The following is a 27279-nucleotide window of genomic DNA, read 5'->3' as shown; positions in this document are numbered from 1 at the left end:
CCATGCATTTTATTTCTCTCCAAACCGGCTCTATTTGTGTCTGTGGGTGTGCGCGCTGAGATGAGGAAGCGCCTCCCCCGCTTAAAACGTGCATCTGAAAAGGCAACACACGCCGAACATCTTCCCTTGTAATGGCTCTAAACCTATTGTCCAACAAAAGACAATATTATAACATACCCCACAACATCAGACAAATGTTAGAAATAACTTTTAATCTGTTAGAATTAACGTCCTAATCTGATGTAGCTTCTTATCACATAATGTCGCAGAAATATATTCTATACTGTAATAAAGGCTATGTCGATTAGCAATGGATTATAAATATACTTAATTATTATGAAAATACCCAAGGTGGTTTTAAGAGCACATATAAACCATACATTGTTGTACGACTGTTTATTGTTGTAATGTTCTCTTTGAATGTCATCATTCAAAGCTTTTCTGTGTTCTTTTATTCAGTTATAGAGATAGCTGGATGCTTTTGTCCATATTAGCGATTATCTGGAGCGTCATCAGCTCTATTACTTCTGTGACCCATATGTGGATTTTCTGCGCGAGGGCGCCTTCAGGCGTCCAGTATAAATGAAACAGGCATTACATGTGTTTATAGCACTAAATAATGGCCAATCCATAAAAATAATACTTCTCTAAAAAGAAATTTGAAATAGATATTTGATAATCCATGTTTTGTAGTGTACAAAAGTGTACTGGAATTTTTTTCAAAGGGGTCATCGGATGCTCATTTTCCACAAGTTGATATGATTCTTTAGGTTCTTAATGAAAAGTTTATTACATACTTTAGTTAAAATTTCTCAGTGGTAGTGTAAAACAACATTCTTTTTACCTTGTCAAAAACATCTCTGTTCACAGTGACCAGTTTTGAGGCATGTGCCTTTAAATGCTAATGAGCTCTTTTCAACCTGCCCCTCTCTTCCTTGGGGAGATGAGCTGTTCTCTGAGAGACTGTCAACTTTTGCTGCATTCAGACGCGGAACTTGCTTACTAGCACATTATTAGGAAAGGCAATTTCAAAAGATTCATGTAGGTGAAGCTGGATCACGAATAATTTGTGCGAACATAGAAGCATTTAGATTGGGGGGTGCATTCCCTTCAAAAACAAACATAATCAACTGCGTCTTCAGCGGCTCAGATTTTTGGAGTAAATAACGACTGCAATGTTCATCCAAAAACAAAACACCTCAATCGCTTAGGAGAAGTTCTTGTCTACCCCAGCTCACTAAGGGAGGGTCTATGCTAAAATGGCCATGTCAGTCAATAGTTGTGGGAGGGGCCTGTGCAGAACTACATCACTCTGCCAAGAATCTCAGAACAGCCTGATCTGAGAAAGTGATTATTATCAAAGTCCCTTTCAAGGAAAGTCTGTTCACTCGGTGGCCATATTTGCAATGCCTTCTTCGGGTAGCTTAAACAAGACTAAGTCCTATCTAAATGAATGGGGGAATCCTGAAACATCAAAAACTGCCCAATTAACTAACAATTAAATTACGTATTTCAAATCAGCAAAAATGAACTGCCCCATGAATGTTGTTTCATATGCTCAAATAGCTCTAAAAAGGCTTATTTTTCAGGCTAGACCAGCCGATGCGCATGCGCAGTTACAAAAAATCGGCTGGTCCAGCCTCAGGTTTCTATGAGAACCGGAGCTTATAACGGCCACTGCAGTGATGCAATGACTTTACCAATCAGCGAATGGCTCTTTCATTTAGAAGGCTGGACTATTCCGCTATATTGCGCGTTGCAGTTTCTCCCATTCATAAATATACAGTTGTGCTCATAAGTTTACATACCCCTTGCAGAATGTGCAAAATATTAATAATTGAATCAAAATAAGAGGGATCATGAAAATTGCATGTTATTTTTTTATTTAGTACTGTCCTGAATAAGCTATTTCACATAACAGATGTTTACATATACTCCACAAGACAAAATAATAACTGAATTTTTAGTCAAAGTTCAACTGCTTGCTGTTCTTCAGAAAAATCCTCCAGCTCCTGCACATTCTTCGGTTTTCCAGCATCTTCTGCATATTTGAACCCTTTCCAACATTGACTGTATGATTTTGAAATCCATCTTTTAACACTAAGGACAATTGAGGGACTCATGCATAACTATTACAAAAGGTGAAAACATACTGATGCTCAAGAAGGTCACACAATGCATTAAGAGATGGGGGTGTAAACGTTTTAAATTGGATGATCAGAGTACATTGTACTTATTTTGTCTTCTGGGAAACATGTAAGTATTTATCTAGCTTCTGAAGTCTAGTAATAAATGAAAAGAAAATATGATCTTTAAACAAAATGAGAAGAATTTACACATCATCATCCCATTCAAAAGTTTACATCCCCCAGCTCAATTGTAGGAGTGAACTGTCTTTTTATTTCTGTAGTCTTAAAAAAAAAAGCACTGGGTGTTTTTTCTTATTATAGGGTGGTTGTGTACACACTGCCAACACATATTTATGTTCAAACAACATGTAAAAGGGAATTTTTCATCCGGTGACTCCTTTAAATAGCATTTAAATATCGCAAAAAGAACTCTGATGTGCCAAACCAACAGAACCAAACTGAAAACTGTGGTTAAAAAAAACCGTGGGCTAACTGTATTGTTGCATCCCTACTGTTTACTATAAAATACTGTATAAGAGGAAAATCACAGGCTGAGTGCAGACCCTAACATTAAATCTTGTCCCCCTCCCCGGCACACTGATGATACTTAAAAAAAATTTCCAAGGTTGGCAGGTCTGCACAGTATGCCAATTATGACAATTCCATGGTCATCGTTTAATGATTTTCTGCTTCCAATGCAAATAAAAAGCATAAACACAGATCTCTCTTAAATAAAATTCTGTTTAGCACCTTTTTTTCTGTGGGAGGTAATAGCACAATGTTAATTGCATCAGGCAGATCGTGAGTATAATAAGCCTAATTTACATAGAAAGGAGGTGTGTTTGTGCTGAAAAGAATGACAATTATTTTATTTAAATACAGAGCAACATTATTTTAAAGTAGTGTCTGGTTAAACAGGATTGTGGGTGGTTAGTGAATAAGACATAATGAATAAGTGGCACAACTCTTTAATGAATTTGCACTTTGTTTTCAATAGCACACATTCAAAGAATAAAATTTAACATGTTAATTCTACTTGTGCTCTCTTTTAACAGCTGCGAGTTTTTAAACTGGCTAAATCATGGCCCACCCTTAACATGCTAATAAAGATCATCGGCAACTCAGTGGGAGCTTTGGGGAACCTGACTCTGGTGTTGGCCATCATAGTCTTCATCTTCGCTGTGGTGGGCATGCAGTTGTTTGGGAAGAGCTACAAGGACTGTGTGTGTAAGATCGCTGCTGATTGTGAGCTGCCCCGCTGGCACATGAATGACTTCTTTCACTCATTCTTAATCGTATTCCGGGTGTTATGTGGAGAGTGGATCGAGACCATGTGGGACTGTATGGAGGTGGCTGGACAGGGAATGTGTCTCATCGTCTTCATGATGGTCATGGTCATAGGGAACTTGGTGGTAAGTGTTCTTTAGATGCAGAAAATGCATTTTTGTCATGAAATTTGCACTAAGTTGTACTGAAAACTGCTTAAATGGAGATAAACGCAATATTTATATTCATATTGCCATATATATGTATACAGTATATGGGTCAATATCACCATAGAGTGCCTTTCAGCTCTCACAATACTCACACATTTTGGTCTTAATGTCCCATTCGTTTTGTCATATTAAGCACTATAGAAACATATTAGCTACCCCCACGCATTTTTTTTTTAGATAATTATGGGCCATTATTTGAAGCATAAACCAAAAGATATGTCCACCCTGTCATGGACATATATATTACTGTTAAATACGTTTTCATTGCAATATTAAGATGCAAATTATATTTTCTGAAAGGTATGATGTCTCTTTCCTAAACAGGGCTATTTGTTTGCTTTCAAATGATAAATACATAAAGCGCACTTGGGTTATGCAGCAGGACAGTGATCCCAAACACAGTCCACCTCTGAATGGCTCAAGAACAACAAAATTAAGGTTTTGAAGTGGCCAAATCAAAGTCCAGACTTAAATCCGATTGAGATGCTGTGGCTAGGGCTGTGACGGTATGGGATTTTTTTTTTACCACGGTGAAGAAGCAACATATATCGCGGAGTAATAAAGTACTCTTCTTTATTATTAAAACAGCAAATTATATTAACAATAATAACAAAATAATATTTATTTCTATAACTTAGTTTTTTTTCCCCATATCTTTTGAGTTTAATAGGAATTATGGAACAGTCTCGTTTGTAACCCATTCTTTGTACAATAAATTATTAAAAGAATAACAACTTGAGCAAGTTTAACATGCCCCATTGCTTAGCTCTGGTGAGTTGTGCTAAACTTCGATTCCTATTTCTTTAGACATTGTTTTACAATAAGCACACTCGTCCAAACGAAACTTGTTGAAAATTTTGTTTGTTGAAACGCATCGTTTGTAACAGCAAATTAGGATGTCATTAATATTATTTAACTATTAATTAGGCTACATTATAATAACAACTTTTTAAAAGTGCAACATAAAAGAGGTTTTTTTTCTAATTTGGGTTTTTTCAAAGTGCAACATAAAAAGGGAACATCAGACTAGTCTGTCTGTACAAGTGTTCGGCTGTTGTACAACTACTGGGCCACTTAAGTGAAACTGTTTTAGTCCTGCTCCCGCGAGGTTATATTCCGCATCTGCACCCACCCGCTCCCGCTATAAATTCACTCTTTGTTCACCCGCTGTCCGCTTAGAATAATTTTCTTCCTGACCGGACCGTTCCCGCTAAATATATATCTCGTATCCAGAATCTCATATTTAAATTTTCACTACTGAAAGAGAGAAAGATAACAAATAAAAATGCAGTCTGCACAAAATTTATTTTATTGTAGGCTATTTATTTTATTTGTCTTGTCCAGAATCAAATTAGTTTTACATTTAGCTGTCAACACAATAGGAAAAAGTGTCGCAGAGAAAAAAAACAACAACATCTGTCATTTAAATTTATAAGCAAAATATGAACAAACCGTTGGCTTGTAGACATTGCGAAATGAAATAACTTTTTAACCGAACAATTTAACATCCCTGAGAAGAATGTCCCGAAGCAGACTTGCCTGACGTTGGTTTCTTAGCAGTAAACTGACCATTTACCAGTCCAAGTTGAACGTCCTTCAAGGACAGCGCATCCACACTTTGCTTTGCCATCCTTATTCTGCTCTGTCACTCATCGACAACCTGCCTGCTCTGTCTGAGGGCTGTTATGCACATGCTGCGCGCACAGACACCGCAATAAAATACATGACACAGAAAGCACTGGTCCGTGCGTGGACCTCCAGCTTCCTCCGGCAAATACCTTGCAAAAAATTGCGGTGATGACCTCAACACCGCGGTCGGCAACTCATTAAAGCGGTTATTGTCACATCCCTAGCTGTGGCCTGACCTTAAACAGTCCATTCATCCTCGAAAACCCTCCAATGTGGCTGAATTAAAATAATTCTGTAAAGAAGAGTGGGCCAAAATTCCTCCACAGCTATGTGAAAGACTCATTGCCAGTCATCGCAAACGCTTGATGGTACAACCAGTCATTACATTTAGGGGGCAATTACTTTTTCACGTGATGCCAGGCAAGTTTGGACAGTTTTTTTTCCCTTAATAAGTGAAATCATTATTTCAAAGCTGCATTTTGTATTTACTTGGGTTATCTTTGTGTAATATTAAAATTAGTTTGATAATCTGAATCATTCAAGTGTGACAAATATGCAAAAAATAAAAAAAAACAGGAAGGGGGCAAAAACTTTTTCACAGCACCGAATATATAATACAGAAAAACCCACCCAAAATTATGTCATCATTTACTCAACCTTATGCTGTTTCAAAACCCAAAAGATGACCATTTTTAATTAAACCTTAGAGGTTTCTATTCCTCTGTTGAAAGTCCAGGTAACCAAAACTTAAAATATCGAAACAGGTTATAAAGGTGTGTTATATTAATCCATATGAATCAAACAGTTTAATCAAAGTTATTGGATTATGTTAACATATTGTAGATGTATATTATGTTAACATACATGTAGATGTGTATATCTATATTATTTATATTACATTACTATATTTATGTTATTCTGTCTGACCTAGATGAACCAAATACACACGTGGTCAGAATTGTTGGTACCCTTGGTGAATATGAAAGAAGGTTGTGAAAATAAACCTGAATCATTAATATTTTTGATCTTTTATTTTAAAAAATTATTCACAAAAATCTAACCTTTCATTCAACTAAAACAATTGAAAATGGGGGTAAATCGCATTATGAAATATATGTTTTTGTCAAATACACGTTGAAAACAATTATTGATACCCCTAGAAATTCTTATGAGTAAAATATCTGTGAAGTATATTCCCATTCATATTTACAATTTTGAGCACCCCAGGGTGATTATAAACATGAAGTTATCCAGCCATGGCTTCCTGTTTCACAGGAATATAAATAGGAGGGAAAACAAAGGCTAAATTCCCTTAATCATCCATCACAATGAGAAAAACCAAAGAATATATTTCTGAAGTGCAGCAAAAGATAATTGAGCTTCACAAATTTGAAAGTGACTTTAAGAAAAGAGCTAGAGCAGTGAAAATTCCCATTTCCACCATCAGGGCAATAATTAAAGGGTTACTCCACCCAAAACTTAAAATTTTGTCATTAATCACTTACCCCCGTGTCGTTCCAAACCCGTAAGAGCTTTGTTCGTCAACTGAACGCAAACTCCGCAACACAAGGATGCGCTATTTTCGTTCAAATCAAAGCATAAACAAATGTAGAAGATGTATCGTTATTTTTATTTTCTTTGCGTAAAAAAAATATTCTTGTCGCTTCATAAAATTCAGATTGAACCACTGATGACAGATGGACTATCCTGACGATGCTTTTCACACTTTTCTGGGCCTTGACAGTGGTAATTACTTGACAGTCAATGGGACAGTCACAAACCTCCCGGTTTTCATCCAAAAGATCTTAATTTGTGTTCCGAAGACGAACTAAGCTTTTACGGGTTTGGAACGACACGGACATTAATGAAGTGATTAATGGCAAAATTTTCATTTTGGGGTGTAGTAACTCTTTAAGAATTTCCAATCAATCGAAAATGTTACAAATCTGCCTGGAAGAGGATGTGTGTCTATATAGTCCTAATGCACGGTGAGGAGGAGAGTTTGAGTGGCTAAAGACTCTCCAAGGACCACAGCTGGAGAATTTCAGAAAATAGTTGAGTCTCAGGTTTTAAAACCTTAAAAAAATATCAAACAGCACCTAAACCACATGTTGTTTGGGAGGGTTTCAAGAAAAAAATCAAGCAAAGAAAATGCTCTCATCCAAAAATAATCCCCAGCATATTCAGTTGTCAGACATGAATGGAACTTCAAATGGGACTGGTATCTATGGTCAGATGTAACTACAAAATATTAGCTTTTTAGCAGATAACACTCAATATGGGTTTAGTGAACACAGGGATAAAAAGTACCCCATGTGTACAATGACATACAGGTGCATTTTATTTTGTTGATTAGAGCTTACAGCTCATGAAAGTCAAAAAATCCAGTATCTCAAGACATTGGAATATTTACATTTGAGTTTCATTAAATGACCATCCCTACAGTATAAATTCCAGGTATCTCTTGTTCTTTGAAACCACAATAATGGGGAAGACTGCTGACTTGTTAATGATCCAGAAGACAATCATTGACACCCTCCACATAGAGGGTAAGTCACAGAGGGTCATTACTGAAAGGTGTGGCTGTTTATAGAGTGCTGTATCAAAGCATATTAAATGCAAAGTTGACTGGAAGGAAGAATTTGGGTAGGAAAAGGTGCACAAGCAACAGGGATGACTGCAAGCTTGAGAATACGGTCAAGCAAAGCCAATTCAAACACTTGGAAGAGCTTCAAAAGGAGTGGACTGAAGCTGGAGTCAATGCATCGAGAGTCACCAGCTCAGACGTCTCCAGGAAAAGTGCTACCAAGCCACTTCTGAAACAGAAACATCGTCAGAAGCATCTTACCTGGGCTAAGGAGAAAAACAACTGGACTGTTGCTCAGTGGTCCAAAGTCCTCTTTTCAAGTAAATTTTGCATTTCTTTTGGACATCAAGGTCTGGAGTTTGGAGGAAGACTGGAGAGGCACAGAATCCAAGCTGCTTGAAGTCCAATTTGAAGTTTCAGAAGTCAGGGATGATTTGAGGTGCCGTTACGTCTCCTGGTGTTGGTCCATTGTGTTTTATCAAGTCCAAAGTCAACGCAGCTGTTTACCAGGAGATTTTGGATCACTTTATGCTTCCATCTGCTGAAAAGCTTTATGGAGATGCGGATTTCTTATTCAGGACTTTAGCACCTGTCCACGGTGCCAAAACTACTTCCTAGTGGTTTGCTGACCATGATATTATGGAATCTATGGGATATGTTCAAGAGAAAGATGAGAAACAGTCGATCCAACAATACAGATGAGCTGAAGGCTCAATAGTGCCTCAGCAGTGCCAGAGGCTGATCGCTTACATGCCACACCTCACTGATGCTGTAATTTGTGCTAAAGGACCATGTATTGAGTGCACAAATGAACATTTTCTGTTTTGCAAATCCTTTTTTTGATTGATTTTAGGAAATATTCTAATATTTTGAGATACTGGATGACTTTCATGACCTCTAATCCTCAAAATTAAAACAAAAAAACTTTTGAGATGTTTTACTTTTCGTGTAATTAATCTAGAATATATGAAAGTTTCATTTTTTAAAAATAAGTTACAAAAAAGAAAGAAGAACTTTTTCCACGATATTCACATTTTTTGAGATGCACCTGTATACTGATGTATTTTTCATGGTGTTGGCCTATATTTTGCTGGAGGTCTTGTACATCTTGTTTAGATACATGGCATCTTTGATTCGATCAAATACCAACAGATAAAAATCTAAAAGTGACTGACTCTGTAAGAAATCTTATAATGGGCCATGTTTGGATCTTCCAACCGGACAATAATCCAAAAACAAACCTTAAAAACAACACAAAAATGGTTCCCTGACCTGAACCCTATAGAAAAGCAATGGGGTGAACTGAAGAGGAGAAGCACCATCATGGAGCTGGGAATCTGAAGGTTCTGGAGTGATTCTGGATGAAGGAATGGTCTCTGATCTCTTGTCAGGTGTTTTCTAACCTCATCAGGCATTACAGGAGAAAACTCAGAGCTGTTATTTTGGCAAATGGAGGTTTCAAAAGTATTTAATAAAAGGGTTCTGTTAATTGTGTCCAATGTGTATTAGAGAAAAACATTTCTTTCATTATGATATTTCCCTCCATTTTAAATTCTTACTCTCCAATGAAAGTTTAGATTTTTGTGAATTTTTTAAATAAAAGATCAAAAGGATTAACAATGCAGATTTATTTTCACAGCCAGCTTTGATCATATTTACCATGGGTACCAACAATTCTGACCACGTATAAAAGCAAAAAAACACTCTTTATGATGCCTTTATAACCTTTTTGGGTCTTTTAAGCTTTGGTTACTTGAACTTTCAATGGAGGGAGGAACCTCTCAGGTTTCATTAAAAAATATATTAATTTGAAGTCTTTTGGGTTTGGGACCTCGTGAAAGTGAGTAAATTATGTTTTCATTTTGAGGTAAACACTTTAAAAATTGTATCATTATGCCTGAGTATATGATGCATAAAAGGCCTCCAAAAGCAGCTGTCTTGGTAATTTGAGGCTAAGTTATTACTTTTTTCTCACATTCATCAGGTCTTGAATCTGTTCCTTGCCTTGCTGCTGAGCTCATTCAGTGCAGACAACTTGGCAGCTCCTGAAGAAGACGGCGAGATGAACAACCTGCAGATTGCAGTTATTCGCATGAAGAAGGGAATTGCCTGGATGAAGATCAAAGTTCGAGAACTGGTCAACATCATTCTCAGGAGGAAGGCCACCGACGAGGCCAAGCCGCTAGATGACATGTATGACCGGAAGCTAAACTGCATTACCAATCACACAGGCGTGGACATCAGCCGTGACCTGGATTATCAGAAAAATGGCAACGGAACCACCAGTGGTATAGGCAGTAGCGTAGGCAAGTACATGATTGATGATGACCACATGTCCTTCATCCACAACCCCAACCTGACTGTATGCGTGCCCATCGCTGTGGGCGAGTCAGACTTTGAGAATCTCAACACAGAAGATTTCAGCAGCGAGTCTGAAGCAGAGGGCAGCAAAGAAGTGAGTATGCAACAGAGCTGAAATTGTGATGCTAGTTGACCTAGTTGCTAGTGGGTGAAATGTAATACCCTGTGGTTATTGATTTGGCCTCAGGAGTAAATGCGCAGTGATTCTAAACTGAGGTATTTGCAAATTTTTGTCCATGATATTGATATATATGGAGTAAAATGCAGTGTATTGTTTCAAAATGATGTTCAAACGCGTGTAGGCCATTGAGAACACTGTTTTGTGAAACATGAATACATGTCATTTAATTCTTAGAGCTAAAGTGTGTTAGTTCTGGATCTCTAGCATAGTAAAACAGAACAGTTTACAAAAACCTTTTCTTGTCTGCCTCTGGTCAGGCAAACAGTCCTAAACTCACGCTATTTATTATTCTGTTTGAGCACCTTGAGTTTAAGTGTTTTAATAATGCAGTTACAATTTGCATTTAACATTTGTTTTGCTTTGCTATTTTAATTTTTTAACAACAAAAAACGGCACTTGTGAACTCTTCTTAATTAGTTGGATGAAATCAGCTCTTCAGAGGGCAGCACCATAGATATTAAACCAGAGGTAGAGGAAGCGGTGGTGGTGGAGGCAGTAGAGGAATATGTTGACCCAGAAGCTTGTTGGACTGAAGGTAAAAGGGCTTATAGATTTCTCTTTGCAGATGATTAAATTTTTATACAGAAACTGTAATGGATTGTGAGAACAGAAGTATAATATGTGCCATTTTGCAGGTTGTGTGGCACGCTACAAGTGTTGTGATGTGCCCATCACGGAGGGATGGGGTAAGAATTGGTGGTTCCTCCGGAAGACCTGCTATCTCATTGTGGAGCACAACTGGTTTGAAACCCTCATCATCTTCATGATCCTCCTCAGTAGTGGAGCATTGGTGAGAATGTACACAAACACACACAAATTTCTTATAGGGATGTGCACAAGCACTTTGTTCTGTATTTAACTCCTTAAGTAGAAAAATGCTGCTTAAATATTGCTTGGGATTCAATTATTATATTGTGTTTTTAACTTTTTTATTTTTTGTACTTCGCAAAAAATGTATATTATGGCAAATAATTTCCATTACATTTTGGATTCTGTCTGACTTGGATTCTGCATTAATGTTCATGTGAGGTACAGTATATATAATGTGAGGTTCAAGCCTGGTGCCAGAGCTGCACTGCTGGGTGATGTGATTAATGGACTGTACTATTCATCCAATTGGATCTATTTCTGGCACTGGAAATGTTCCTGTCTTTAGCACTGCTAATGTTGCCGAAAAAGGAATGTAATAGTATCAGGGTTCTTGCTTTATACAATTGCTTTTGAAAGATGTTTTTAACTGAATTATTGCACAAAGAAGTAGCCTTCTGTTCAGTTATTTTCCCAGTTGTTGTTGTGAATAAATAATAATAATAATATTAATAATATCATTATTTTATTAATCTGTTTTTGTATTATTTCTAATGATCATTTCTTGAATTAATAATTGAACTTAAATATTACTGCATTCTCTTTAGTTTTTTAATTGAAATGAAAACCACTGAGAGGTATTATGAGCAGCAGATAGTACTTGTTTTATTAATGCAGCTGTATGTTATCTGCTGCAGGCTTTTGAGGATGTGTACATTGAACAGAGGAAGACAATCCGTATTATTCTGGAGTATGCTGACAAGGTCTTTACCTACATCTTCATATTGGAGATGTTGTTAAAGTGGGTGGCCTACGGTTTTGTCAAGTACTTCACCAACGCCTGGTGCTGGCTGGACTTCTTCATTGTTGACGTAAGTCTGCAATTTAATTTGTGCTATGTTTGTTGTCAGTTTGATAAATGCCCTTAACATACACATTTTGTTGATGGGTTCCATCCTGCCAAAAGCAAAATCTGACTAGTGTTACATTGCATCATAACCTGAATCAGAAGACATTTCATTTCTAATATGAAGCTATGTGGAACAAGATTTTGCACCAATGATGCATCAGTGTGTATGTGTGGGGCCAAGCAGCATGACGTGATACACGTATGGCTGCTTTGGACAAAAACATGAAAGGGATTTGAACTTTTGTTATTTTGTAAGAATATAACACTTTATGATGATAAGATTATGTTGTATGGTTCTCATACCAGTCAATACATTTGAACATATTAATTGAATGAAAATTGCAATTCAAGCATTATAGCAAAGAAGAGAAGTAGAATTATCATGGCCCAGGACAAAAACAGTATAAGTGAAAGCGTAAGCCAGACCATGACAATGAATTGGTGGAAACTCTAATGTTCAACATCATAGCAGAAAGTCAGGTAAAAGAGCCAGTTGCCCTTTGATAGAGTTAGATTACTCTAGAACAAACTCTAGAACCAGCCTGAAGAAATACTTGATTTGCCTAACATGGTTTTAACTAACAAAACTAAGTAGTGCTAAGTTCAATTTTCTTGATAAACGGCTTTGGAAATTTCTCTGTTTTCCCATTCAAGTAGATAGGAGCATTATATCTTTTACCTACATAGAAATTAGCTGCAAAAGGGTGTTACCATGATGGCCGCCAAGTGACCTGACCAAGTCAGGGACTTTACAAGCTTTGTTTAAACTGATCAAATAAATTCGTTGGCATTTCAGACATCAGAGACAGTAAAAACTGCATGTTCATAGACCTGACAATACTGGTTGCCAGTCACAGCAAAGTAAGTTTTGAAGATGACTTAAAAATAGCTGAAAACGGGTGGAGCAGTTTCTTTGAGCTGTCAGTTAAAAAGGAAAATGGTGTAGCAGAGGAGATTAAAAGACAAATATCTACTCGCCGTCCTGTATCTATGCAGATGTTTTATGCGATAGTCAAGGCCAACAACAGGATGGTTCCCGTTTCAACAAGATGTTAATATTTTGGGCAAAGAAGAGTCAAATGTGATCTTTTACATGAAGAGTGAAGCTGTGTGTTGGTATGCAGGGGTGACGCTTGAAGGAAAAACGTTGTGCTTATCTTGAATATAAATGCTTATGTAATATATATTCTTTGTGTCTAAATTGTGTTATTTCATAAGATTGCATCATCTCTTTAAGATCTATCACCCATGCATAGCTGTGCTAAACTGCTAGATTTCTACGTGACCCTGAGATGCTTGAATATCTGCTATCAAGAATGATAAACTGGCTTTGAAAATCACCAATATTGTGCAAATAATCGTACTTTTTTGTCTTCCCCCTTTGTATGCAATTTCCTTAAGTAAAATGACAGAGCCATATCCATCATTATATGGCTTACGTGTTGAAATGGAAATTACTAGCCAGAATAAGTCTATCAATAACAGTGCTTATTGATCTAAGATATTCAAGCATATCTCATTCTAAATTAACCTTGTTTCTAAATCTTGTACATGTGTATGATGTCTGTACTGTGTGAACAATAAGATATGTGTGGCCTCTGACTGGTTTTATTTTCTGCCCTGCCCTTATTGTGAGAGACTCACCAAGTGTAAAATGCATTTAGAGTCCATTACAAGTTATGATTGCAATCAGTTGTTCCAAAAACAAAGAGTATTTACACAACAAATAAGTGACGCTTATGTAGTTTTAAATTATGATTCAAAGTATATGATGAAAATATGTTAAGCTGTTTATGTGACTAAAATGCTCACACTTGGACTCCAAACTAAGGGATTCAGAGGAATGTCATGTGGATGTGCTTTTCTCATGATATGTGGAGGACATGTTACAATTGCAGTGACCATGTCAAGATACAATTTGATTGTATGTGTGTTCTGACCTTGTTCCTGAACTAACCACCTTTTAGCAGAACTCGTACACCCAATACTGTATAATGAGGTGCTGTAGGGCATTATTAGATGCATACAGTCTATTTGATGTTCTTTCGTGTTATATATTTCCTTAAATGTTATCAGAAGTTAATCTCCTTTTACCTATGGTTTTATCCACCTGAAACTGATCCAAAAGCATATAAAAGCTCCCCAAAATTTTATTCTGAAATATATTGTTTAGCACTATATAAAGAGAAATTTTATACATTGACAATTAATTAAATATCAAATTTATTTATTTACACACAAAGCCTGATCCCTCTTTCATAGCTGATGCTGTATTCCATTCCAACTCTGAAACTATGAATTTCCTGCCTGAAAAAGTTCAAAAGAACTTCACTTGACTTTATTTCCAGACTTCCAGCTCGGAATCCATGCAGAACCTTGATGAGATACTGGTGTATGACAGCATGCAAACACCGTTCAAAAGTTTGGTTTTAGGAAGATTATTTTTATTATTTTTGTTTTTAAATAAATGAATACTGTTTTTCAACAAAGGCACATTAAATTGATCAAAAGTGTCGGTAAAGACATTTGTGATGTAACAAAAGATTTCCATTTGAAATAAATTCTGTATTCATCAAAGAATCCTGGAAAAAAATATGTATCATGATTTCCACAAAAATATAAAGTAGCACAACTGTTTTCAACTGTGATAATACTGAGAAATGTTTCTTATGCACCAAATCAGCATATTAGGATTTTTTTTTTTGGAGGACTGGAGTAATGGCTGTTGAAAATTCATCTTTGCCATCACTTTAACAATTAGATTTATATTAAAATTTAAAACAAATAGTTAACTGAAATTTAAATTGTAATAATATGTCACAATATTACTGTTTATACTGTATTTTTGATCAAATAAATGCATAGTCATAAGACACTTAATTTGAAAACATTGAAAAACCACCACAAACTTTTGAATAGTTTATGATAATTTACATTTTTTATTTTTTAGCAAATTAAATGCATAAATAAGTCAGATGTATTAAATGAGGGTAGAAGTTGTTTACACATAGAACGAACCATGGTACTGTTTCGGTATCTAATATTTTTTACATGTATCATTGTTTATCCTCCACAATTTGGTTAGTTCCTGTGATTCAAATGCTGGAGCATGACGAGCAATGTTAAAGTCATGGGTTTGATTCACATGGAATGCTGATAAACTGATAAAATGCATTCCTTGAACGCAAGTTGCTTTTGATAAAAGCATCTACCAAATGCCTAAATTAATCTTTCAAACATCTTATTTATATATCGTCTCACTGTCGGGGAATGGAATGGTTTTTGTTCAGGAATTTTAAGATATCATGTAGAAATATTCCACATCTGACTTTGAATGGAATGCAGCATAGCACATAGTCTGACCAGCAACTGACTAAGGAGTCATCCCACAGCTAAAAATAAATCAAATTTGTGAGTTTGCTCTGACTACAGTCCATACCCACCCTCTGTCCATCAACCCCTACTCCTCAGCCCTAATCGAGGCTGATGGGAGCTATAGTCCTTCTTGACTATTCCCGGGGTGCTGGACTAACACTTGTGCTAGTTGGGAAGAACTCCATATCCCAAGATGGATCAAAAGTTCATTCCTCCCTCTTCCCTTCCGTGAGGTATTGCTGAGATGTGTTGATGTTGAGGACGTGCAGCAGATGGTGAGTTGTCCTCATGACTAGTCTATGCTTTGTTCCTCCACTGTTATTTGCTTTTATGGGTGTGATCCTCAGAGGGCTTCCACAAGGGGCCGGCGTCATATCTAGCATGTGTTTGTGTGTTCATGTATGTTTATGTACTGTATATGTTCCATTATTTCCTATAGTCTGTCATGCTATATATCTGTGCCATCAGCCATACAGACTATTATTTGACTATGCTCATATTTTTATTTATTTTTTATATTAAGGGTGTGTGTGAATTATGATCCATTCCAAAATAAATTATTTAATAATATATAAAATATTATTTGAATATGCTTTATTATCTTAATTCATTTAATAACCAAAATGGTTTGAGTGAAAAACATCAGCCATTTTTGATTGTTTTGAATCTATTCTATTTTAGTTGACTTTTTTTTTTATTTTCCTGTCTTCATTTGGTCACAGCCACACATCTCATTGACCTTGCCTTGCAGAGCAAGCGTGCTGGCAGATGAAGAAAGCTTACACTGAGGGGCCATCTCAGCCGGCTCAGGGGGCCCCGGGGCCCTCCATAAAGGGGCGCTTGTGGGTTCCGACTGAGGCTAAAGGTGACAATTACCCCCAAAGATCACACGATCTGTAGATGAAGGAGAAAGCTTTATTACACAGTAGCTTCTAAAATGTACTAATTTTGTGAAGAGTAATATTCTGTCTATTTTGAGAGAAAAAGTTCTTTTTTTAATTATTATTATTTTTAAATATGTGAAACAAAAAATGTAGTCCATTTTAATTGATGCCACCAAAATCAATAAAAAAAATTTCAGGGGAATTTAACAGTGTATATTTCTGTGCAGAGATTATTGATGAATACTGGTGACCTTGTGGGTCATACCTATTGAAAACCGCCAATAATTCTTGGCTTGTGGTTTCTAAAATGTTAGCTAGCATGGTTTCTTCAGTAAAGGAATATGATAGCCATTCAGAATAAAGCTTTCACCTTTAATAGAACCCCCTCTGTGAGTTGGTTAGCTTTCGGTGTTGTGAAATTTTGCTGTGTTTTTACCAAGTCTTCGTCAGTGGTTGGTTGGAGGTGTGCAGGTCTGTTGTATACCTTTTTATAGGGGTGCTCAAGCCTGGTGTCCCAATGCCATTGCACCAATCCATTGGTGTTTTTTTTCCTGAAAAGTTACAAGCCTTTTTTGATGTTCTTGTTTGCACCAATCCTTTGCATCGACATGCATGTGATATAATCAATACGGTTCTCTGGAGAGCCATTTTGACCGATATGACCTCTCTGCCCTTTACACTCACGTTCGCTTTATTCTTCCAGCTAGCATGGAGGGCGTTTATTTTTCCACAGTGGATGGCATTTTGAGTAACCATGGCTTGGGTTCCCGCAGAGTGATTTTTGTCCTTTGGGTGCTGTCTAATGTCCATTTACTATTTGCACCCCCCCCCTCCCCCCCCCCCTCCCCGATCTCCCCGATCTCCACTGTGTCAGTGTGATGCTCTTTAAACTGTAAAATCAATGTAATTTGCAATTTGGCATACATGTACATGTTTACCTGTATTCTTTCTCACAGGTTCCATTAGTTTGTCTGTCTTAAATTAAATGGGATTTAATGCCTCAGCCAAGAGCGACATGGAGAGACAATGTTAGAAGGGCAAGGGTAAGGTTCTTGCAGTATGTTGGGTTGTTTTTTGATGCATATGCAGGGGTCACCTTTATCTTCTCAACCCCCCACATCCCCAAGGTCCCCTAACATACTTCATCAGCTGTGTGTTGTGAGCCTCTCTGTCTTATGCTTCTCTTTCTCTCTGTCTCTTTCTTTCAACCACAAGTTTCTCCACAGGTGTAAGGAAGCTCACAAGGGTTGGTGACCTCCCAAAACTAACAGAGTGCAAAATCCTGGGTTTATCCTCTGCCTCTAAACCCCCTATCTGTACCTGTAACCGATACTAAAAATGAGTCTTTCTCTCTCTCTCCTTCTTGGGGATATATACATGTATAAATGCAGTGTTATATATGTATATACCCATCCGAACTGTTGTGTATGTGTGTAAACCAACGTTCCAGCAGCTGTAGAGGCCATCTCTTCCCTTAAGAGCTTTCTCCCGTCTAACAGTATGGATCCTTTTTTGCTTCTCTGTTTCTGTGTAGGTGTCTATAGTCAGCCTTATAGCTAATGCGCTGGGCTACTCCGAACTAGGGCCCATTAAATCACTCAGGACACTAAGGGCCCTGAGACCCCTCAGAGCATTGTCACGTTTTGAAGGGATGAGGGTAAGATACAAAGCTATAGAGCTGATCTCTCTGCATGCCCATTCAGCAGTTACAGCATGCTAGAACTGATCACAAAAAACAAAAAACAAAAACAACAAGGACCACCGAAACCATACAGGGGGATTTTTTTAAGACAGCCACCAATGAAAAGGACTCACCTTTTCATGCACACCTCTTCTGTACCACATTAATAATCCAGTCATGATGCAGCTGAGATAACTGTGAAAAATAGGATGTGAAAAGCTTCCCTGATTTAACTGAAATCGGGTGTATGATTGACTGCTAGTTAAGTCATTGTCAGATGTATCAAAGCTGCCTCATTACAAATAATATTTCCAATTGGCCCTGGAGGACAAAAATGAACAATTATTTACAAAACCAAACGCAACACCATTCAAATCCCTTCTCATTTCACACAGCATTTGATTTGCAATTGGCTGTTCATTTGGCCTGATTCTCAACTTCTGCTTTTGATGGAGAGCCCCCTTCCTTCCATTTCTCCTCTGTTACACTGATCCTGTCTCTCAGAGAACAACCAGTAGCACAGAACACTTTACCACTGAGGTCCCCACTTCACAAGTACTACAGCACACTAGATATTCTCTTGATGACTCAGAGCACATTTAATATAATTGACACTTTGCTAAGCTCCACTCCCCTTGGTTACTGTTACACTCTGTGAGTGTTATTAAAAAGTATCTTTTATATGCTGTCTTTTTAAGGAAATTAAATTATGCAATACTCAAATTGAGAACTGTTGAGACGTTGAATCAAGGAAAGCTCAAAAATACATCAAATACTGTGATTGGGAAAATACTGCATGTATGTCCTATAGCAAAAATATTTGACCATTTTGTATCCACTTTATATTTCTTGTGTGTGGATGCGTCCATTTGTAAATTGTATGTGCTATATTAGCTCTTTTTGCTGCTTGATATTGCAAACTGTTTTCTTACCATATTATTTTAATGTAATATCTTAATTCTGAACACACTGGTGTGTAGTGAAAACAGTTTGATCATTTACTGCACTTTGTTTTTCTTCGTTATTTCTCTACAGCAGCTAATGAACCAGAAGTCTCGTGCAACTGTTTTTAGCATTGATAATAATAAGAAATGTATCCTAAGCCCCAAATCAGCATGTGACACTGAAGACTGGAGTAATAGTTGCTGAAAATTCAGATTTTTTAATTGTAATAATATTTCACAATATCACTGTTTTTGATTTATGTTGTCAAGATAAATGCAGCCTTGGTGAGAATAAGTGACTTCTCTCAAAACATTACAAAATCTTACCGACCCCAAACTTATGAACAATAGTATAATCTCTTTAAAAGTCCGCTTAAAACTATCCAAAGACGCATATCTACCATTGACTTTAATTACAAAAGAGCCAAAGCTTGATACAGCATGAATTGCTATAGTATAATTGGTCAGTGACGTTTTAAGGCTTAGCAAAGGGTCAATTGGTCAAGGTGAAAGAAATGTGCTATTTTACTTTAGTCAAAGAGCAAAAATATGTGACAGTTTCACTATAAACAACAAACACCTGTCAGTGCTGAATGTTTGAACACATGCAGGTCATCCATAGTCGCCATCCTAACAAATTTGGCAAAGATAGGTACTTTACCCCTTTGATGGTTGTGAACAGTTGCACCTGGTTGTTGTCACTTTCAGTCTTTCTTCTCTTACCAGTGGACTGGTTGCCCTGAGCTTCTGTGTCCTCTCAACCCCTCCTCACCTCCTTGCCCCTCATCTGCAGCACATTGCAGCGTCCTCCCTGCCTACCTCCCTCCCTCCCTCCCTCCCTCCATTTCACACTGTTCACTTCAGCCCATTTGGCCCCGCGCTGCCCAGCCCAGAGCAGCGTCGAGGAACCAAGCCGCTGGAGGCTCACCTCACCCCTCTTTGCTTGTCTAGGATCTGCACATGGAACTGTAAAAAGAGAAACACTGGGTGTGAGAGGGAGATATTTGCTAAGCTTCTGTATCTCTCTGTATTTTCCATCTGGTTTCCAGTTGAAGCCTTTAGCAATGTGGAGTGGATGACGTCTTTTAGATTTGATTAGTTAGGACATTTATAATAGTTACTAGTCAGTGGTTTACAAGCAGTCAACACAGAAGCTTAGGAAATGTGCAAGACCATGGAAGTGATAGTTGTGTTAGTTTTTACTTCCAAACAGAGTGAAGCGTAAAGGGATCAGAGTAAAGAGATCTGTGATCTCACACTGCTGTTATGACTAAAGGTATGCCTGGACCCAAAAATGACAGATAAGGTTTCTCAGTTATCGAATTTAAAGCTATATTTGATGTTATGTTTGCCCTTATGAATAAATTTGCTAACAGGGCTCCAGATTTCAACTAAAATGGTTGCAAATTTGATTAAAAAAATAAATAAATAAAAATTACCAATAATTTAAAATTTAGTCACCACTGGAGTCAGGGCAACTTTGTGTCCGTAAATAGTTTGTCGGTTATAATCTTGTTGTCATAAAGAGCATAATGGCAGCCATGATGTCTGTCCCGCTTTGAGTAAATATTTCAAGAAACGAATGTGCTTGTGAGTTAGTTGTTTAAATAAGACTTGCTCAGTCAGTAAAATGTTCAGGCAATGAGGTCTCTTGGTGAATAACTGATCATTTTTCGATCCGATTGTAAATGAACCAGGATATGTTACTTATGAATTAAAAAATATATTTTACCAATTTTTTTTTGTAATTTATAGATCATAGTCAAAGTCATTTGCCTCTTAAATGTTTAATTTTAAGAGCCAGTGGCTCGCTAGTCATTTTTATTTTATTCTGGAGCCCTGTTATACTATTTTATGGCAGTTTATTTTATAGGATTTAGTAATTATTTTGATGTCTTCTGTCTTTCTTTTATCACTTAATACTTTTAGTATTGTGCGTAGATTAAACTGTCATTTTTGGGTGAATCGAAATGGTGTTTTCCTTATGATTCATAGGTGTGTGAAATCAATTTTATGTAACCTGTAGAAGCATATATAAGCCAAATAAGTACAGAGAGAACAATGAGTTCTTACCCTAGTGAATAATCGATTTCAATGTTCATCAACTGATATGCTGTTTTGTTTGAAATTAGAGTTAAAAATGAATAAATGACTTGATAAGGAGACGCAACAGTGGAGAGATAAAACCAGCTTAGACCATGGTATGTTTGTGATTTTTGATAGCCGATTCTCTGGCCAGATACAAACACACTTAAGTATAGGAATTAATTCTCGACTGATGTATTGTTTTGTTATCTAAAATTTTATTTACTTTATTCAATTATTGTCCTAGTTTTTCTGTACCCCAAATCATTTATCAAACCCCAGCTTTGAAACGGCAGAAATCTCTCCACACTGCTGCCTCTCCTGTCCATTTATTTATTGATTTTAACGGTTCTTGAGATTGCACAAAGATGTCATGTAACACGCATGTCCTGTTCAATTGCAAATGCACATTATGCACTTTTGAAAGCCATTTTCCCTCACTTTGATATCTGTGTCGATTCTCACAAAGATATGTTATGTCTATGTGACATTTGAACATGTAGTCTCTATTGAAAAATGGACAGTAATTCTCTTGATCAGTGCTTCTTCCTGGGGGTCTTTCAATCTTCAGCACTCTTCCGAATTTGACTTATTCTATCATCCTGTGTTTTTCTGTATTTTTCATTTAGAGAATGTAAAGCAAATCAGCACTCAAAAACATCCGCTAAAGTCAGCCTGGTCCCCTGCACTTGCTGAGAGAATCCTGCCATCCTCTGTGTCTCTCTGTGTGTTCAAGGGGGGAATATGGCTCCACTTTTCAGTATGTGAGAGATCTGCATGCTCAGCTGCCTGCCTGAGAGCTGCGGCTCGGCTGCCTAACACAGTTAGTGAGCGTCTCCTGGCACGCTCTGCTCATCGCTAATCACTGGTGGACAATGTCCTGACTGGGACGGTGGGGGAGGGGAGGGATGTGGAGGCAAATGGGTTGTGGGGAGGATGGGATGATGTAAAAAAGGTTTTAAGTTACTCAAGCTTGCCATGGCAATGTAAAATAGTTGAGTGGTGGGTTGTAGTTTTAAGGATACAACTCTTTGCTTTGGGGATGTAGAAGTTGTGTGAGTCTGTGGCATATTTGTATGGAAGGGGTTGCATTCATTTTTATAAACATACTGCTTAGTCAGAGAGCTACTATTTAGGGCTGTAGTCCTGGAAGACCTCAGCACTGTGCATTTGACGAGTAGGACTTTAGGACTTTTCTGAATACACAGTATTCATAAAACACTAGGCAAAAAATAAATAAAAATTCTGAATTGCGCATCTGATAGACAGTTTACTCCTCTATAGCTCACAGGTAATATCACTAATATCAACTATTCACACTTAAGTTTTGAGGTAAATCTTTAAAGTTGAAACGCAAAGTATTTGCACACTTGAAGGCAGAATAGTACTCTAATTGTCATGAGCGTTGGGTAATACAAGTAATACAAGCTACATAATCAGGTTACTTTTTCAAGTAACTAAAGCAATGTATTACTTTTTAATTTACAACAAAATATCTGAGTTACTTTTTCAAATAATTAACGCACATTTGCATATTTTTGGTGTGAAAGGGCCTTTATATTTGCCAAAAATATAACTTTTGGGTTTCTTGCTATTAAAAAATAAATAAGCAAGCCCAGCCCTGGTGACAAAAAGTAATGCAAAAGTAACATAATGCCTTACTTTCCATAGAAAATAACGCAATTGGTAGCTTTTTTGTGGAGTAACGCAATATTGTAATGTTTTACTTTTAAAATTAACTTTCCCCAACACTGTAAGTCGTAATATAAGAACTGCTGTTTTAGGTATAAGACAGTTCTTGAACAACCAAAAGAGACTATTTGCAAGAGAGCAAATGAATAATCTTTGGTTGTTAGTTTTGTCAGAAAGTACACTGATGTCATCATCTTGCTTTACATTAGACTGAAGACAAGCATCATTCATACTTTTTGGAAAAAATACCTTTGGAATGAATTGGGAGAAATTCTATCTTTGGGTATAACAAGGCTGAACACATCGTCATTACAATGAAAATCTGCTTGCAGCCAAATGTAAGACTTTTAGTATTAGCTCAGATCCCTGATCTTAGACTGCCGTCTACAGAAAAACAACAACAAAGTCAAATGTAGAATTATAGCAGGAACCTTGGAAACATTTTCAACATAGGGCTGAAACAAACTAAAGACAGTGTAGACAATAAGCTTTGAAGCTATTTTCTTGGATGGCCATGTGACTGAAACATGAATCAAAGATAGTTTATAATTTGTTAATATTGGACACTGAGCAATGTTCATAGTGTCATTCTTTCTTTGATATGCCATGCAAATATGCAGCCACAAATGTGACAGTGTTTGAGGATTTGCTGGGCCATTTCAGGTCTTTTACACTGTACCGCCTTGTCTGTCCTACTCTGCTCTAGGTGGTAGTCAACGCCTTGGTGGGTGCCATCCCTTCCATTATGAATGTCTTGCTGGTTTGCCTCATCTTTTGGCTGATTTTCAGTATCATGGGTGTCAACATGTTTGCCGGAAAGTACTACTACTGCTACAATGCGACTGAAAAGGCAATGTTTGAAACTGATGTAGTCAACAACAAATCAGAGTGCCAAGCATTGGTAGAGCAGAACTTCACTGAGGTGCGCTGGAGAAACGTCAAAATCAACTTTGACAATGTGGGTGCTGGTTACTTGGCTCTCCTGCAAGTGGTAAGTCTACCTGTTCACCTTTTAGCCTCTAGTAAAATGGTTCTTTAGCTGAAGAATTATGTTAAACACTGATATTAACTTTTCCTTTATGCTGCTTAGGCAACCTTTAAAGGATGGATGGACATCATGTATGCAGCAATTGATTCACGAAAGGTGAGATGTTTGTGCAATCTTAACTGCCACCTGAGTCAAAGTACCTGTTTAAACTATCTTTCTCTCCTCAGGTGGAAGACCAACCAAAGTATGAGGACAACATCTACATGTATATCTACTTTGTTATCTTCATTATATTTGGCTCTTTCTTCACACTCAACCTCTTCATTGGTGTCATCATTGATAACTTCAACCAGCAGAAGAAAAAGATAAGTCTCCACTTTTTTTCTTCACTTTAAATTATTTGTTCTTTTGCATTTAAACGAGTGATTTTCACAGCATAATTGGACTTTAGCAGAGCAGATTTTAACCAAATATTGTTTATGACTATACTTTGGAGGTCAGGATATCTTCATGACAGAGGAACAAAAGAAGTACTACAATGCTATGAAGAAGCTTGGCTCAAAGAAACCTCAGAAACCCATACCCAGACCCCAGGTATAACATTGATGAAAAGTGTGATATTTCGCTCACTGAATTGACTTGAATAGAGTCCTAATCTCAAATCTATGGTAATTTCTCCTCTTTAGAACAAACTCCAGGGCATGGTGTTTGACTTTGTGACACAGCAGGTCTTTGATATCTCCATCATGATCCTCATCTGTTTGAACATGGTCACCATGATGATTGAGACAGACGATCAATCACAGGAGACTGAAAACATTCTGTACTGGGTTAACTTCATCTTCATCGTGGCCTTCACCACTGAGTTTGTCCTGAAGCTCTTTGCACTGCGTCATTATTACTTCACCAATGGCTGGAACATCTTTGACTGTGTTGTGGTCATTCTCTCTATCGTGGGTAAGTGAACATTGTTTCACTAACTCTCATTTTGTTTTTCGTTTAGGTTTTGAAATATAGGGGCAAATGTTTGGCTCATTTGTCCTCTTCTTCTCCTTGCTTTCTATTCCCCAAACTACAGGTATGTTCCTGGCTGACCTGATCGAGAAGTACTTTGTGTCACCAACGTTGTTCAGGGTTATCCGTCTGGCTCGAATCGGACGTATCTTGCGTCTGATCAAAGGAGCAAAGGGCATTCGGACTTTACTGTTTGCCCTGATGATGTCACTGCCGGCCCTGTTCAATATCGGCCTTCTGCTGTTCTTGGTCATGTTCATCTTTTCTATCTTTGGCATGTCAAACTTTGCCTACGTAAAGCGGGAGTCTGGCATAGATGACTTGTATAATTTTGAAACATTTGGGAATAGCATGATCTGCCTGTTCATGATAACCACCTCAGCAGGGTGGGATGGCCTTCTTGCTCCCATTCTCAACTACCCACCGGATTGTGACCCGAATAAGGAGAATCCAGGTACCTCGGTGAAAGGTGACTGCGGAAACCCTTCAGTGGGCATCTTCTTCTTTGTCATGTACATCATTGTCTCGTTCCTTATCGTGGTTAACATGTACATCGCCATCATTCTGGAGAACTTCAGTGTCGCCACGGAAGAAAGCGCTGATCCACTTTGCGAGGATGACTTTGAGTCCTTCTACGAAATCTGGGAAAAGTTTGACCCCACTGCTTCCCAGTTTATCACCTTCGCCAAGCTGGGTGACTTCGCTGACACTCTGGAGCACCCGCTGCGTGTTCCCAAGCCCAACACTATCGAGCTGATCGCCATGGACCTGCCAATGGTGAGCGGCGACCGTATTCACTGCCTAGATATCCTGTTTGCCTTCACCAAACGCGTGTTGGGTGATAGCGGCGACCTGGACATGATGCGGGAACAGATGGAGGAACGATTCATTGCTGCCAATCCTTCCAAAGTGTCTTTTGAGCCCATCACCACCACTCTGCGCCGAAAGCAGGAGCACATGTCTGCCGCAGTCATCCAGCGTTCTTACCGTGCTTATCTTATTCGGAGAGGCTTCATCTGCAAGCGCTTGCTCAGCAGCAGTAGGCTCGAGAATGGCGGGACCAATCAGGACAAGAAGGAGGGCACGCCTTCTACTGCCTCGCTGCCGTCCTACGACAGCGTGACCAAACCCGAGAAGGAGAACCCAGAGGAGAGTGACAGCAAGGGCAAAAACCAAAAAGAGGTCAAGGAATCCAAGTGTTAGGAATGATGGAGACTGAACTGTTGAGTCAAAACTAAAACTATCTATTCCAACAAATGTATAGAAAATCATTTGCAACAAAAAACACAGAAATCTTTGGGGAACAAGGTTGTTTACAGACAACAAATGCACCAGGAAAGCAGCTTGGTTTTTACAAATTTAATGATGACCAAACCAACCTATGAGCTCACTGACCAATACTTTACTGTTCCAACTGCAGGCTAAAGGCACTTACAAGGAGAAACAAAATAATGACCTTTGGCAGACATGTTTGATAGGGACCACCTGTCAAAGGACAAAGCAGTACAAAGCAAACTCATAAGATGCATTCCTTTGCACCACCACGCGTGGAGTTCAGCATTCCTCTGCTATGGACATCCCTTTCAAACACTACACTGCCGAAATCCCACGGAAACCTCCCGCTCATCCCAGGAGGATTCTGGGACGTTGCATTTTAACCATAGGACAACCAGTAATAACGACGTTAACTCAATCATGTGGAGTGTCAGCAGTAAAAAAAGAAAAAGAACAAAAAACAAAACAGAAACATTATGCAAGGGTTTTCAGTTGTTGTGATGAATATCTCACCTTATTTGACCCACAAAAAGTAGGGAAAAAAGCTCAGCCCATGTCATTCATCTCGTCATCATTTCTTTGTTATACTTACAGAAAAAAGACATTTTATACATGGGCTTTCACATCGATATGGGGTTGGGGGATTTATCAGGGTTTTAACTTGGGCTGAAAGGGACTTACTCAGACTGAGTTCCTGGTAAATAAATAAATAATTGTGCTCGTTCAATGCATAGAAATGACTTGCATGGTGGCATGTTTTGATCAGGAATCATGCATGTATAATCATAGTCCACTTGACACTGCTACTCAGACCACATCAGTGGCTTGACCATACATTCGATACTGTCCACTAGTTATCAAATTAAATAGATATAGCTGGGAAATGATTGGTCAATAGCAACATATTTAACTACTGGCTATGACAAGTTTATTTATACTTACCCCTCGTAAAGCTTGCTTCCTGATTAACCGATTCTCACACCATGTGTCATGTGCGTATTTTAAAGTGGTCAATCAAAGCTCCTTCGTCCTTCATTTGGATATACAATGTGGCAACTGCACATTCGCTCACCCGTAGGGGTGTTTCACTGCCCTGGACTTGAAGAGAATTTGGGATGACAATTTGGAGGAACGATTTCACTCGAATCAAATCTTGGTTTTATAAACCTTGATTTGCTTTTTTGCACCAGCAATATGATTCAACTGCCCCTCAATGTGCAGCTGAGGCTCCGGTAGGGCCT

At 37.9% G+C, this 27279-nt stretch overlaps 1 protein-coding gene across 7 annotated transcripts in view; it reads left to right on the top strand.

Moving 5' to 3' along the window:
- The window catches only part of LOC306860369 (sodium channel protein type 8 subunit alpha-like), a gene marked incomplete at its 5' end in the record, with an annotated part of 55950 nt that extends 29474 nt beyond the window's left edge, over window positions 1-26476 (top strand). For all 7 annotated transcript variants that reach the window (XM_079402037.1, XM_079402034.1, XM_079402036.1 and 4 more), the window contains 12 exons: window positions 3185-3541; window positions 9826-10296; window positions 10801-10918; window positions 11019-11173; window positions 11889-12062; window positions 17894-18016; window positions 23468-23752; window positions 23852-23905; window positions 23977-24114; window positions 24239-24343; window positions 24436-24706; window positions 24828-26476. In XM_079402037.1, coding sequence (XP_079258163.1) covers window positions 3185-3541; window positions 9826-10296; window positions 10801-10918; window positions 11019-11173; window positions 11889-12062; window positions 17894-18016; window positions 23468-23752; window positions 23852-23905; window positions 23977-24114; window positions 24239-24343; window positions 24436-24706; window positions 24828-25966 — 3390 coding nt within the window. In that variant the 3' untranslated portion in view covers window positions 25967-26476. The remainder of the gene's footprint in view (window positions 1-3184; window positions 3542-9825; window positions 10297-10800; window positions 10919-11018; window positions 11174-11888; window positions 12063-17893; window positions 18017-23467; window positions 23753-23851; window positions 23906-23976; window positions 24115-24238; window positions 24344-24435; window positions 24707-24827) is intronic.
- Window positions 26477-27279: the final 803 nt, after the last annotated feature.

The sequence above is a fragment of the Barbus barbus genome, assembly GCF_936440315.1.
Source record: "Barbus barbus genome assembly, chromosome: 41".
Lineage (NCBI taxonomy): Eukaryota > Metazoa > Chordata > Actinopteri > Cypriniformes > Cyprinidae > Barbus > Barbus barbus.
Note: the sequence above shows the minus strand (reverse complement) of the source record. Positions and strands in the feature narration are given on the sequence as shown.